This window comes from Rhinopithecus roxellana, chromosome 20 (assembly GCF_007565055.1).
Source record: "Rhinopithecus roxellana isolate Shanxi Qingling chromosome 20, ASM756505v1, whole genome shotgun sequence".
In the NCBI taxonomy this organism is placed as follows: domain Eukaryota; kingdom Metazoa; phylum Chordata; class Mammalia; order Primates; family Cercopithecidae; genus Rhinopithecus; species Rhinopithecus roxellana.
The window spans coordinates 79,914,960-79,928,986 of record NC_044568.1 but is presented as its reverse complement, the minus strand read 5'-3'; the positions used below and the strand labels follow the sequence as shown (position 1 = coordinate 79,928,986).

The window sequence follows — 14,027 nt, the reverse complement described above, 5'->3', positions numbered from 1 at the left end:
ATTGAAATATTAGGCAGGCGTGGTGGTGCGTGCCTGTGGTCCCAGCTACTTGGGAGGTTGAAGCAAGGAGGGTCACTTGAACCCAGGAGTTTGAGGCTGCAGTGAGCTACAACTGCATCACAGAACTCTAGCCTGGGTGACAGAGCAAGACGGAAGGAAGGAAGGAAGGAAGGAAGGAAGGAAGGAAGGAAGAAGGAAGGAAGGAAGAAGGAAGGAAGGAAGGAAGGAAGGAAGGAAGGAAGGAAGGAAGGAAGGAAGGAAGGAAGGAAGGAAGGAAGGAAGGGAGGAAGGAAGGGGAAAAACAGAGAGAGAAGGAAGGAAGGAAGGAAGGAAGGAAGGAAGGAAGGAAGGAAGGAAGGAAGGAAGGAAGGAAAGAAATGAAATTCTATCAACCTGAAAACGTCTTGTCTAGAGGTATGCCATAATTCCAAGTGGACAAGTGAGTTATCCCTGAAGTAACCCAAAGAAAAGATTCTGATGTGGCAGGCTTTTCTGGGCCAATTTAGAATCAACACACTCCAGAGATTTTGCCCTTGGGATGTTAAAGCAGGTGTCCTGAGTTATTAGGCCCAGTGGGACTAGCATAAGCTGGGTCTTGAAATGAATTCACCAATGGCCTCTGTTGGGTGTCGAAGGTTCTGCATCTTGACTCAATCCTCCTTTGGAAATGGGAAGAATCACTCAGATCTGTCCTGAGCAGCAGCTAAGGTGGATTTAAGGGAAGTGTGTATGTCTTAGCCAAATGCAGAGAAAAAGAAAGAAGGAATCAAACGGCAATCACCGGGCCAGGTATGGCCCCTCCTGTTACTCATGCCTGTAATCCCAGCACTCTGGGAGGCCCAGGCAGGCGGATCACTTGAGATCAGGAGTTTGAGACCAGCCTGGCCAACATGGCAAAACCCTGTCTTTACTAAAAATACAAAAACTAGCCAAGTGTGGTGGTGGGCGCCTGTAGTCCCAGCTACTCGGGAGGCTGAAGCAGGAGAATCACTTGAACCCAGGAGACAGAGGTTGCTGTGAACTGAAATTGTGCCACTGCACTCCAGCCTGGGCAACAGAGCAAGATTCGGTATATATATATGTATAAAAGACAATCACAGTTCAACTAGCTTATTGAAAGCCAATTAAAAGTTAAAAGCAGCATAGGCTAGAAATGGAGCTGTGGCCCCAAGACTGCTCATGACCTAAGCGGTCAGATCCACCCCCACCACCGGGAGCAGGACCATAAATCCGGTTAAGAGCCAGCTGCTGCACTTGTACCAGCTGGTCATTATTGGGCCAGGCTCACTAAGATGGTGTCTTTTATTCCCAAGCTTGTTTATGTGCAAATAGGGTTATGTTGGGGGGAGAAAAGCACATTGCTCAGGGGACAGAGGCTTCACAGGGGAAAGGTCCGCCGCTGTGAGGAGCCAGCCCTGGGATTAGCAGGGGCAGATCGTCTCTCTAGCCTGGGGATGAGGGTGGACAGTATGAAGCAGACCCAGATCCCTGCTCCAGAAGCGGAAGTTGCGGTGAGTCGAGATCGCATCACTGCACTCCAGCCTGGGAACAGAGTAAGACCTTGCCTCCAAAAAACCAAACAAACAACAACAATAACAACAATAAAACAGTTCCCAGCTCCTGCACAGGAGAGACCCAGGACATCTTCATGTTCTCTTTCTACACGACGCAACTCTGGAAAAACCCTCCTACTCCTCAGGGCTCAGCCTCATCTCGCTAAACTCGAATCCAGTGTTTTCAGGACTGGTGAGATTTGTTTTGTCTTAAGTTTTGAGTAACTGGGGGGCTTGAGAAGGGAGGAGGTGGGAAAGGAGTTAAGGCTGCAGAGAAAGCATGGAGCAATGTCTAACATGTGGTGGGTGCAATAATGGCTCCCACAGACATCCACACCCAAATCCCCAGAACCTCTCATGACCAAAGGGACTCAGCAGATGTGATTAAGTGAAGCATCCTGAGATAAAGGGTGGGGTCGGGGGATTATTTTGGATGATCTGGGTGAGCCCAACGTGATCAAAGGTGAATTCTAAGAGGAAGAGGGTCGGAACCAGAGAAAAATGTGACTGTGATGATGGAAGCAGAGAGCTGAGTGATGTCTTTGAAAACAGAAGGCCATAAGGCAAAAATGAAGGTGGCCATGAGAAGCTGATAAAGCAAGGAGCGAACTCTCTCCTGGGGCTCCGGAAGGAAGAGGCCTGGCTGACGTCTTGATTTTAGCTCTGTGACGCTCATTTTGGACATCTAACCTCTGGAATTGTAAGACAATAAATTTGTTCTACGTCTCTACATTTGTGATGATTTGTGATAGCAGCAAGAGGAAACTAACAAAGGAAGTGTTGACTCAACATTGGTGATAGGTTCTTGGAAACTAAGACTTCAAGCTAAATACAGTACTTTATGCCCTAGGAACTGAACTCTTTGTTTTGGTCTTTTTGTCTGTTTGTTTGTTTGTTTGTTTTTTGAGACGGAGTCTCGCTCTATCGCCCAGGCTGGAGTGCACTGGCCGGATCTCAGCTCACTGCAAGCTCCGCCTCCGGGGTTTACGCCATTCTCCTGCCTCAGCCTCCCGAGTAGCTGGGACTACAGGCGCCCGCCACCTCGCCCGGCTAGTTTTTTTTGTATTTTTTAGTAGAGACGGGCTTTCGCGGTGTTAGCCAGGACGGTCTCGATCTCCTGACCTCGTGATCCGCCCGTCTCGGCCTCCCAAAGTGCTGGGATTACAGGCTTGAGCCACCGCGCTCAGCCGAACTGAACTCTTGTATCAATTTGTCCATGGTAAAGTTCATTTTATAATACAATACGTCATATTGTTTAAAGCTGCAGTTCCCAGGCACCCCTGGACAATGTTAAGTCAGGACAATGTAAAGCCACAACCTAAGACTTTTCCTCATCCAAATCCCCTCATTTCCACCTTGTGCTACAAGGGCGTTCCCTTAGCACAAGACGCAGGCAGGTTCTGCGAAGAAGCTGTCACGGAAGGGCCACTCCAGGATCGTGTTTCTTGCACATAAGAATGTCTTATAATTTGGTAATATCCTGGTTAGCAGCATGTTGTTTTATGACATTTTAGGGCATTCTGAGTCAGTCCCGAGATTTGTGTGAGCCCATGGGTCATTAGATTAAATCAATATATAATTTTCCCCTCTTTTCAAAAGAATTCTTGTACTCCTTGCTACGAACAAGTATAGAGTTTCCGTCTGCCATGTGTAGCGGTTCAGCTCTATTTTTCCTCAACAGAAAAATGAAGGACAAATGTATTCTGGGCCTGGGATAAACCTGCTTTGTAACTGTTTACGTTCAGATTGAGCAGACCTTGGCGTGATCAGGTTTCAATCTGTTTTATACGTAGAAATCTACACACATGTAAACGTTAAGGGTCGGGAATAGATTTCCCTATGAAATTCCCAAGCGCCAGGAGTGGGTCATGGAAACTCTTGCGCTGTGTTTCCGTGATAAAGGTCAAGGAAATCCTAGCACGGTACCTCCTGAAGACAGAAACTAGGAATTCATCCCATATGGCATCTGCCACATGGCTTTGTCAAAAGATAGAAGGGCAGTCCTCATACTTCCTCATGAGCAGCATCACCTAGAGGGCTTGTTCAACCCAGACTGCAGGATCTCAACCCCAGAGCTTGTGAATCAGCACGTCTAGGGTGAGCCCAAGGACGTGCATTTCTAACCAGCTCCCAGGGGCTGCTGCTGCTGCTGCTGCTGCTGCTGCTGGCTGGGGCCACACTTTGAGAACGACCACGGCAGAGAGATCATGCTCAATATAATGCCCGATGTCTTACATGTCCTGAGAAAGGTCATGGCTCTACCTCCCAATCGGACTGTCCCTGCCAAGCTATTGAACACATACCAAAACTGATGAAGTGCCTCTGTCTCCTTCTTGACTCTAAGCCGAAGGTTCTCCAGTTTGGCCGCAGAGTGCAATCACTTAGACAACCATTCAACCCCTCTACGCCCAGGCCTCACTTCAGAAAAATCAGAATGGGGATGGAGGTGGGCCAAAGGCAGTCCTCAGTGGTTTTCAAAGCTCCCCAGGGGATCCAAAGTGCAGCCATGACAGAGAACTGCTTCCCTAAGCAAACATGAGGAGTGACATCATGATGCCTCCTGGCTGAAGCTGACCATTTGACAGGGCTCCAAGCCAGGTCTAGACACAGGTCTGTCTTCTCCAGGGCCGGACCCAGCCCTTTGCACAATGACACACAATTGGTGCCCAATTAACGACTGCTGAGTAAATAATACTAATCAACCAACGATTTGATTTGATTGATTGCAATCAATCAAACAAGGTGCTTGCAGAGGGCCAGCACCTCCTTCCTCAAGGGTACTGGGATGAATACACAGAGGCAAACTGGATCACCATAAATCATTAGCCTTCATGAGGCAAATAAACATATAACAACAACAACAACAACAAACTCCTCTGAGAAAGTTCGACTCCACAGTCACAAGTTGACAACAATGGATGAAAACTAGAAAAGCATTTTTCGGTCCAGAACAGGGGTTGGCAAACTAACCTACAGGCCAAATCCAGCTGCTATTTATTCTTAAAAATAAAATGCTATTGGCACACAGCCATGCGCATTTGTGTCTGCACTGTCTATGGGGGCTTACACAGGACCCCCGCAGAGGTGAATATTTGCCTCTGAAATAGTACAGTCCCCAAAGCCAAACATATTTACTCTCTGGCCCTTTAAAGAAAACGTTTTCCAACTTCTTGCCCTAGATAAATGAGAGGACATACACACACACACACACACACACACACACACACACACACACACACACACACACGATGTAATGGTCAACGTCTTTAGGTGGTGGAATTATTCTTTTCTCTATTTTTTTCCTATATCCGCCAACTTAAAGGAGCATGTGTTTTTAAGTAATGGACTAAGAAGAAGAATAAATAATCCATTTTAACGTAGGCAGTGACAAGTGAGCTTCCCGGTGTGGGACGGTACCTTGTTTCCGATGGCCTTTTTGGGTGGGAAGTTGTAGGCCCTCACTTGAGGGTACTTGTTTTGTAACTTGTGGTGCAAACTCCTGAACTCTGTATACCGGCGATAGATGTTCCATTCATCGTCTTTTATCCGGATGTAGACCTGTCGAGAAAGAGACAGAAAATGTAAATTCCTCTTAAAACCGTTATTATAAAGGAGTAGAATTTCGGCAATGCTTTCCCAAAGAAAACCAGTTGCAGCAGGAGTCACATCTGTGTTACACACCACTGGACGCCCAGTTCCTGGCATAGAGCAGGGACTCATTGGTGCTGGCTGAACAGATGGCTACAGGAAAGAATGACTAAATCAGGCAAGTGATGGGAACAACATACTGTATGCTATTTTCCCAATATCAACAGAGATCCACAGCCCAATTAATAGCAGAGATGCATTTTCATGTTTCTGTCATGTGTGTATTGCAGTACTAACAGCCTGCTGGTGAGAGGCTAGTCAACCTTTCTGGCCACTTGTTTCCTCATCTGTAAAACAGAGCTGAGAGCAGCACCTCGCTCCAAAGGTGGTTTGGAGAGCAATGCGGTGGCGCCTGGGACGACTCCGACCACCACAAAGACGAGGTGGAATTCAGTTTCAGAAAGAAGGGAGGGGCCAGAGCTGAGATCTGCCCCACTACACAGAAGGCCATGTCCAGATGGGATAAGCATAACCGGGACATAGAATTTCTTCATTTTAATCAAGTTACGACTCGTTAGAGAATACTCTGGGGATACAAAATGTGAGGGCTGTTTCATCAGCTTTTTGCAGGCCTTAGCACCTTCCAGGGGCAAGCAGCGACTTCATCACAAGGAAAAATAGAAAAGCAGGAGAGACATCAATCCACTTTTTAAAATTACAGGAGTTAAGAACAGCCCAGAGAGAAAAGTCCCCAAGGATAAAAGGTTATTGTAATTTATACTCCATGAATGTCAATACACATCTTTAAAACCTGTATGACCATGAAAAGAGGCATCTCTAATGTGAGTGATAAATTCTGTTCCTACGTGAAAGCCACCCATCAACCCCAAACACAGACATTATGTGTTTGAACTCTGGTATGGCGACCATAGAATGTCTCACATTATTCTCTGAACAGGAGGAAGGACTAGAGACTCAAATCACAACCAATGTTTCAATTAACGAATGCATAGATGTTTTCGATGGAGTGAGATGAAGAAACAGAATGCTTATCAAGTTTACAGAAGTCCCAGGGTCTCTGATGACCTTAAGGAGCAATAATGTCATCCCATTATTGTCGACATCACATCACCAAACCTACAGTCAGATCCGTTACTCAAGGCTTCTTCAACAAGCAAGAAATATTCATCTCTAATTTGTTCAAGGTAATGTTTGAGGGGTCTTTGTATGAGCAGCTGAATGCAGTTCTTATCCTATATAACTTTTCCTTTTATTAAAGTGAGACAGAGTCTTACTCTGTTGCCCAGGCTGGAGTGCAGTGGCATGATCTCAGCAACCTCCGCTGTTAGTGCTGCAATACACACGACAGAAACATGAAAATGCATCTCTGCTATTAATTGGGCTGTGGATCTCTGTTGATATTGGGGAAAATAGCATACAGTATGTTGTTCCCATCACTTGCCTGATTTAGTCATTCTTTCCTGTAGCCATCTGTTCAGGTTCAAGCGATTCTCCTGCCTCAGCCTCCCGAGTAGCTGGGATTACAGGTGCCCACCACCACACCTGGCTAATTTTTTGTATTTTTAGTAGAGACGAGGTTTTGCCATGTTGCTCAGGCTGGTCTTGAACTCCTGGCCTCAGATGATCTGCCTGCCTTGGCCTCCCAAAATGCTGGCATTATAGGCGTGACCCACCACGCCTGGCTGTCACCCTATATATCTTGAATGGCCCATACCTGCTTATGATATATTCTTATAAAAGTCTAAACATCCCTTGGAGAGTGGCAAGTTCAATCACTTCTCTGGTCATCATACATAATACTAATTTTCTAGATCGGGGTGGGCAAACTATGGCCCATGGGCCCAATGCAGCCACATTCATTTGTTTTGGCTGCTTTTGCAATAAAGACAGTCCCTCACTTAGGATGGTAATTGTCTTGCAACTTTTCAAGTTTATAATGGTACAAAAGCAACAAGTATTCAGTAGAAACCACACTTCAAATTTTGACCTTTTTTCTAGGCTAGTGACGTGCAGTATATTTTACATGAGTTTCAACACTTTATTATAAAGTAGGCTTTGTGTTAGACGATTGTGCCTAACTGTAGGTGAATCTAAGTGTTCTGAACAGGTTGAAGGTAGACTCAGCTAAGCTATGTTGTTCACTAGATGAAGCGTATTAAATGCATTTTCAACTTGTGATATTTTCAACTTACGATGTGCTTATCCGGACATAACCCCATCATAAGTCAAGGAGCTTCTGTACAGTAGAGTTAAGAAGCTGAAACAGACCATACAGCCTGCAAAGCTAAAAGTATTTTTTCTGGCCCTTTACAGAAAGAGTTTGATAACCCCCAATCTAAACAATCAAGAAGTCATTATTGTTATTTTTCCACCAGCATATCCAAGATCTGGTGTGGAGAGGGACAGTCCTTTCCAAATCTTACCAGCCACTGGGAGGGCTACATTAACAACCCGAGTGATGCCCAGGAATCCCCAAAGCAACCAAAGCTTCTCCAGTGATTGACAAGTGGGCAATTTCAAGAACCCCAAAGTAATGCACAAACTCACCCGTCAGACAAGCCATGCAACCTTTCTCGTCTTTCATTTCCTCATCTGCAAAATGGAGCTGAGAACAGCATCTCCCACCCAAAATGATATGGAAAGAATTCCGGTATACAAACAGTGCAGCTATGCCCAGGACCACACAGGCCCCCCTACAGACGGGGAGGAACTGGGCTTGGGTTAGGAATGAGTATGCTAAGGTCAAGATCTGGACTTGCAATTGTCAGCTCAAGTGAACAAAAGGTCACATCCAGATGGGACCAGCACACGTGGGCGTACACCTTCTTTATTGTAACCAAGTAGAGAAAACATGAGCACTGCTTCACCAGCCTTTTACAGGCCCTAGCATCTTCCAAGGATATACGGCAACTATAATACATCACAAGCGAAACCAGAGAAGTGAGAGAGAGATCAATGCAATTTAAAAAATTACCCAAGTTAAGAACAGCCTACAGGGTAAAGCCTCCAATGATGAATGGCCATTGTAATTTGCATCAGTGAAATGTCAATACGCGTCTTTAAAACCTCTTTAATGTAATAATAAAAACAAGTCTCTCTCCTGTGAGTGATAAATTCTGACTCTACATTTTTAATAAAGGGCATGTAAAAGCCCACTGGTTTTGCTCCCTGTAGGCCTGAGTCTCCCCCTTCTTCTCCAACTGCTCTCTCTCTGCCTTCCACATGGGCACCTTCTCTCCTGCCCACGTCCTGCCTCTTCCCGGAACACACATGCGCACTCCCAGGCCTGCATGTTTCATGTTTAGGCCAATGACTCCAAAATCTGTATCTCTAGTCTGCACCTCTGATACAAACTCCAGACCAGGACGTGATATCCCCTAGGTACCTACAACTCATCAGGCCTAAATCTGCACCCAGGATCCGCCCACCTATTATGTGTTGAGTCCTATCCCAGGCACTTCACGCACCTCACTGACCAGTCTCATGTTAATCTGCAAGGCCGAAGGTACGAACACTCCCTTTTCAGATGAAGTAATGGGCTCTGAGAGGTCAGATCACTTGCCCAGGGTAGGTGGGGAGATAAGGAATTTGAACCCATGGCTACCTGCCCTCTGCCTCTAACACTTTCTATCACAGTGTTACCGGACAGGGGTTCTGATCCAGACCCCAAGAGAAGGTTCTTGGATCTCAACCAAGAAATAATTTAGGGCAAGACTGTAAAGTGAAAGCAAGTTGATTAGGAAAGTAAAGGAATAAAGAACCACTACTCCATAGACAGAGCAGCCCCGAGAGCTGCTGGTTGCCCACTTTTATGGTTATTTCTTGATTATATGTTAACAAGAAATGGATTATTCATGCCTCCTCTTTTTAGACTATATAGGGTAATTTCCTGCTCTTGCCATGGCATTTGTAAACTGTCATGGTGCTGGTGGGAGTACAGCAGTGAGGATGACCAGAGGTCATTCTCGTCGCCATCTTGGTTTTGGTGGGTTTTGGCCAGCTTCTTTACTGCAACCTGTTTAATCAGCAAGGTCTTTATGACTTGTATTTTGTGCCAACGGCGCATCTCATCCTGTGACTTAGAATGCCTAACCATCTGAAAATGCAGCCCAGTAGGTCTCAGCCTCATCTTACCCAGCCCCTATTCAAGATGGAGTTGCTGTGGTTCAAGCATCTCTGACAACAGCAGTCTGCTGCAGTCACCTAGAATCCTGAAGGTGCCAGCAATGTGGGTAGCCAGAACCAGGAGCCCTTGCCTTGTTCTCCTGAAGCCCAGGCACCTCTCTGCAGACCCCGTGTTCTCGGAAAGGTCTCCTTGCTATCAGACAGTCCAATCTCATCTCATTTGTGCCTCTCCCTTTGGATCTAATCGAATCCAGTCTAATGCCATTAAAATTACCCGAAATTACCTAAATGGCTGATCCACAAAGATAATGCTCCAAACAGCCAAAGTTAGGAAACTTGCTCTGCAAATTAACCTGTCCCCGAATTATATATACTTAACTGAATCACGGACTTATTTCACCAAGGATTTCAAAGGGCTTAGGCCCCAAATTGTTAAGAGTCTTTTGTTTTGTTTGTTACTTTAGAAGCCTCTCCCCCCCAAATTAAGTTTGATCAGCCCCAATTCCTTCCGCTTGAGCCGTAAAGATAATAATTCCTCGGAGGGATAAAAAGAGTTGACCTCTTCTGACACAACCAAGTTCTCTTTTAAAACAAGCAATAAAAAACCACTTTATGTCGGATCTCCTCGACTCAGTAAAAGAAGATTAAATCGGAGGGTAATATCTGTAATCGGGCATCGGGGCAAACCCTCTCTTGTTCATTTTAGGAGGAAGTTCAAATCTGAAGATTTCTTTTCCACTGAGAAGAATTACCCTCACAATGTCTATAATAACAGTGGAGGTAAAGGGAGGTTAAGGGGAGAAGAAAATGCAAAAACCTCAGTCCATCAATGAACAGAATCCAGAACAAGCTCGAGCACAGATAAGGTCTCAAGGAAACGCTTTCCTTTTAGAAGATGAAGAGCGTCTACCAGAGTGTTCCTATGAGACTTTCCTGTGCCCTGTTCTAATCAATAGTGCTCTGCTGCAATGTTAAGCACTATCCCCTAGATTTCTTCCCTTTTTTTTTTTTTGAGATGGAGAGTCACTCTGTTGCCCAGGCTAAAAGTGCAGTGGCGTGATCTTGGTTCACTGCAACCTCCGCCTCCCAGGTTGAAGTGATTCTCCTGCCTCAGCCTCCTGAGTAGCTGGTATTACAGGTGGCTGCCACCACGCCTGTATTTTTGTATTTTTGTAGAGACAGGGTTTCACCATGTTGGCCAAGCTGGTCTTGAACTCCTGGCCTCAGCTGATCCACCCACCTCAGCCTACCAAAGTGCTGGGATTATAGGCATGAGCCACCACACCCAGCCTTCCCCCTGTTTTTGAACTTGACCTAAATGGAATCAGTGTGTGCTCCTCTGGGTCTAGTTTCTCTCACTCAGTACTGTGGACGTGAGATGCAGCTGTGTTGCTGTGTATGGCCCTCAAGTTCCTTTGCACTACTGCATAGTATTCCACTGGATGAATATTTCCCTGTTTGTATCTACCTGTTGTGCTGGGGTGGACACCGAGGTTGTTTCCAGTTGCGACTTTGATGAATAAAGCAACTATGAACATTCACACGTGTGGCTTCTGCTCTCGTGTCTTTTGGGGTCATAGACTTCAGTGTGAAAAGTGAAATCATAAAGCGAGGAGGAGAAAACATGGCAGAATGTCTTTGCGACCTTGGGCGGGAGAAAGGAGTCTTGTGCAGGGCACAAAGGAGCCTTCTGGGTGCTGGAAACACCCAGGATCTGTATCTGGGCAGTGGTTATGAATGCCTATACAGAAGTGAAATTAATTGAACTATAAACTTAAGATTTATACACTGATCATATTTATGTTAATCCTGAATTTAAAAGCAAAAACACAACAAAGCCCTGCCTTCACTGTCCTCGGGAGAGTGAGCTTTCACCCTAACTCGTGGGGTGGGGAGGTCTAAGTCAGGCCATAGATGGGGCAGGAGGCGGTGCCAAAGCTCTGTGGGTGCGTATCCAGGGGGACCTGACACATCGTCATATGTCAGCATCAGGAGGGAGCCCAGACACTGGACTCTGGCCTGAGACAGAAATGGGTTTGAATTCCAGCTCCACCCCTTGCCAGACAAGGGATCCTGGATAAGTTAATTCACCTCTTCAAGCCGAGTCTCCATTTGGATAAATGAAGATAGTGCTAGAGGCTAAATCTTTGGGAGAGGAGGAGAACTGCGCAATTATATTCAGGACAACATTTTGTACACATACTAAAACATCTAACAACGAAGCAGTCAACATTCCAGGGTAAAATTTATCTCAGACACACACACACACGCACAAACATGCACTCCCACAGTGGGGTGGAAAAGAAGAAGTGGGGAGGGAGTCAGGCAGACAGAGAGAAAGAATGAAGATGTAAAACCTTGCTTTAAGTGGTTGAAGCCCTCAATCTGGTTTGAGGGTGTGCCAAGCATAGGAATGGGCATTTTAGCCCAAAGCATGTCAGATCTCAGGTGCTCCTGCAAGAGGCAGAAAGGCAGCATGAAAGGGCACAGCTATGTAGGGAGGGAGGCCTGGGTTCACATCCTCACAATTCCCTTTTCAGCTGCTGTGACCCTGGGGATGACATCCCACCTTGAGACTCAGCTTCTTCAACTGTTAGACAGGCCAGTGCCAATGTCACTGGGTGGTTGTGAGGTATCGTGCCTCGCCTGTGCCTGGCAGGCAATAAGCAATGGCAGCTGTTAATACTGTAACCCTTATCACCTTCATCATCGGCTGCCTTTGTGTACATGAACTTCCCTATTACAGAATTAGGGCTAATTATAGGATGTGCAATCATGAAATTAAAGCAGGTAATTACCATGCCTAATTAATTGTCAAATGCTAGGCAGGTGGGGAAACACAAACATAAAGCACGTTCTGTGGATTGGGCAGCTAAGCATTCCCTCTGCTTCCAGAAAACTCAACAGCAACAGCAGAGTTCAGGAAATGACCTTTCTGAGTGGGTTTCTGAGTGCTAAAACAAAACCCGGGAAGCGTTCCCCAGGCTTCTGACTCAGAACGAGCTCAGAGCACCTCTCTGTTGGCTGCAGGCCGGCCTGGGCATTTATCCAGCCCCTGACACACAAGCCCCCAGGTTCCCGGGCAAGAGTGCAGTTTTAGGAGGAGGACCTCGTAGGAGATACTTGATGGATGTTGTAAAGCCCTGCAATGATCAGACCCCACAGAGAAACCCGCTGACATGAAGGTGGCGAGAACTCAGAAATAAAACAGTCACTGACACACAGCGAATGTGGAACCAACATGTCAGGCTTCCTGCAGCATAGGCCAAATGCCTCCCTCTCCGTTTCAAACTTCACGTAACTCCTTAATGATTCAAAGTCCTGCACCTCAAAACTAAATACTTTTTTTCTGCATGTTGTAATATTCAAGAGTGAAAACTAGTATTAACTGGAAGTTTCTTGGACATACGGAAAAAGTTGCACCATTTCACAACACCTGTCATGTGCCAGACATGTTATGCACAATGTTCACAAAAGCCCTGCGATTTATTTATTTTATTTTTTTTTTGAGACAGAGTTTTGCTCTTCTTGCCCAAGATGGAGTGCGATGGTGCGATCTCAGCTCACTGCAACTTCCGCCTCCCAGGTTCAAGTGATTCTCAGCCTGCCTCAGCCTCCTAAGTAGCTGGGATTACAGGCACAAGCCACCATACCTGGCTAGTTTTGTATTTTTAGTAGAGATGGGGTTTCACCATGTAGGCCAGGCTGGTCTTGAACTCCTGACCTCAGGTGATCCACCTGCCTTGGCCTCCAAAAGTGCTGGGATTACAGGCGTGAGCCACCCTGCACCTGGCTAGCCCTGCAACTTTGTATGCCTTAAAACAGATGTGGATGGGGGGCAGAGCAAGATGGCTGAATAGGAACAGCTCCAGTCTCCAACTCCCAGCGCGAGCGACACAGAAGACCGGTGATTTCTGCATTTTCTACTGAGGTACTGGGGTCATCTCACTAGGGAGTGCCGGACAATCGGTGCTGGTCAGCTGCTGCAGCCTGACCAGCCAGAGCTGAAGCAGGGCGAGGCATCGCCTCACCTGGGAAGCGCAAGAGGAAGGGAATCCCTTTTCCTAGCCAGGGGAACTGAGACACACAACACCTGGAAAATCGGGTAACTCCCACGCCAATACTGCGCTTTAAGCAAACAGGCACACCAGGAGATTATACCCACACCTGGCCGGGAGGGTCCCACTCCCACAGAGCCCCCCTCATTGCTAACACAGCAGTCTGCGATCTAACCGCAAGGCAGCAGCGAGGCTGGGGGAGGGGCGCCTGCCATTGCTGAGGCTTAAGTAGGTAAACAAAGCCGCTGGGAAGCTCGAACTGGGTGGAGCTCACAGCAGCTCAAGGAAACCTGCCTGTCTCTGTAGACTCCACCTCTGGGGACAGGGCACAGATAAAAAACAACAACAAAAAAGCAGCAGAACCTCTGCAGACGCAAACGACTCTGTCTGACAGCTTTGAAGAGAGCAGTGGATCTCCCAACACGGAGGTTGAGATCTGAGAACGGACAGACTGCCTGCTCAAGTGGGTCCCTGACCCCTGAGTAGCCTAACTGGGAGACATCCCCCACCAGGGGCAGTCTGACACCCCACACCTCACAGGGTGGAGTACACCCCTGAGAGGAAGCTTCCAAAGTAAGAATCAGACAGGTACACTTGCTGTTCAGCAATATTCTATCTTCCGCAACCTCTGCTGCTGATACCCAGGCAAACAGGGTCTGAAGTGGACCTCAAGCAATCTCCA

General features: G+C 46.7%; 1 protein-coding gene across 2 annotated transcripts in view; it reads right to left on the bottom strand.

Moving 5' to 3' along the window:
• SNX29 (sorting nexin 29) overlaps positions 1–14,027 on the bottom strand; it is a 609,178-nt gene that overhangs the window by 89,296 nt on the left and 505,855 nt on the right. For both annotated transcript variants that reach the window (XM_030924514.1, XM_030924515.1), the window contains one exon: positions 4,971–5,111. In XM_030924514.1, the coding sequence (XP_030780374.1) occupies positions 4,971–5,111 (141 nt within the window). The remainder of the gene's footprint in view (positions 1–4,970; positions 5,112–14,027) is intronic.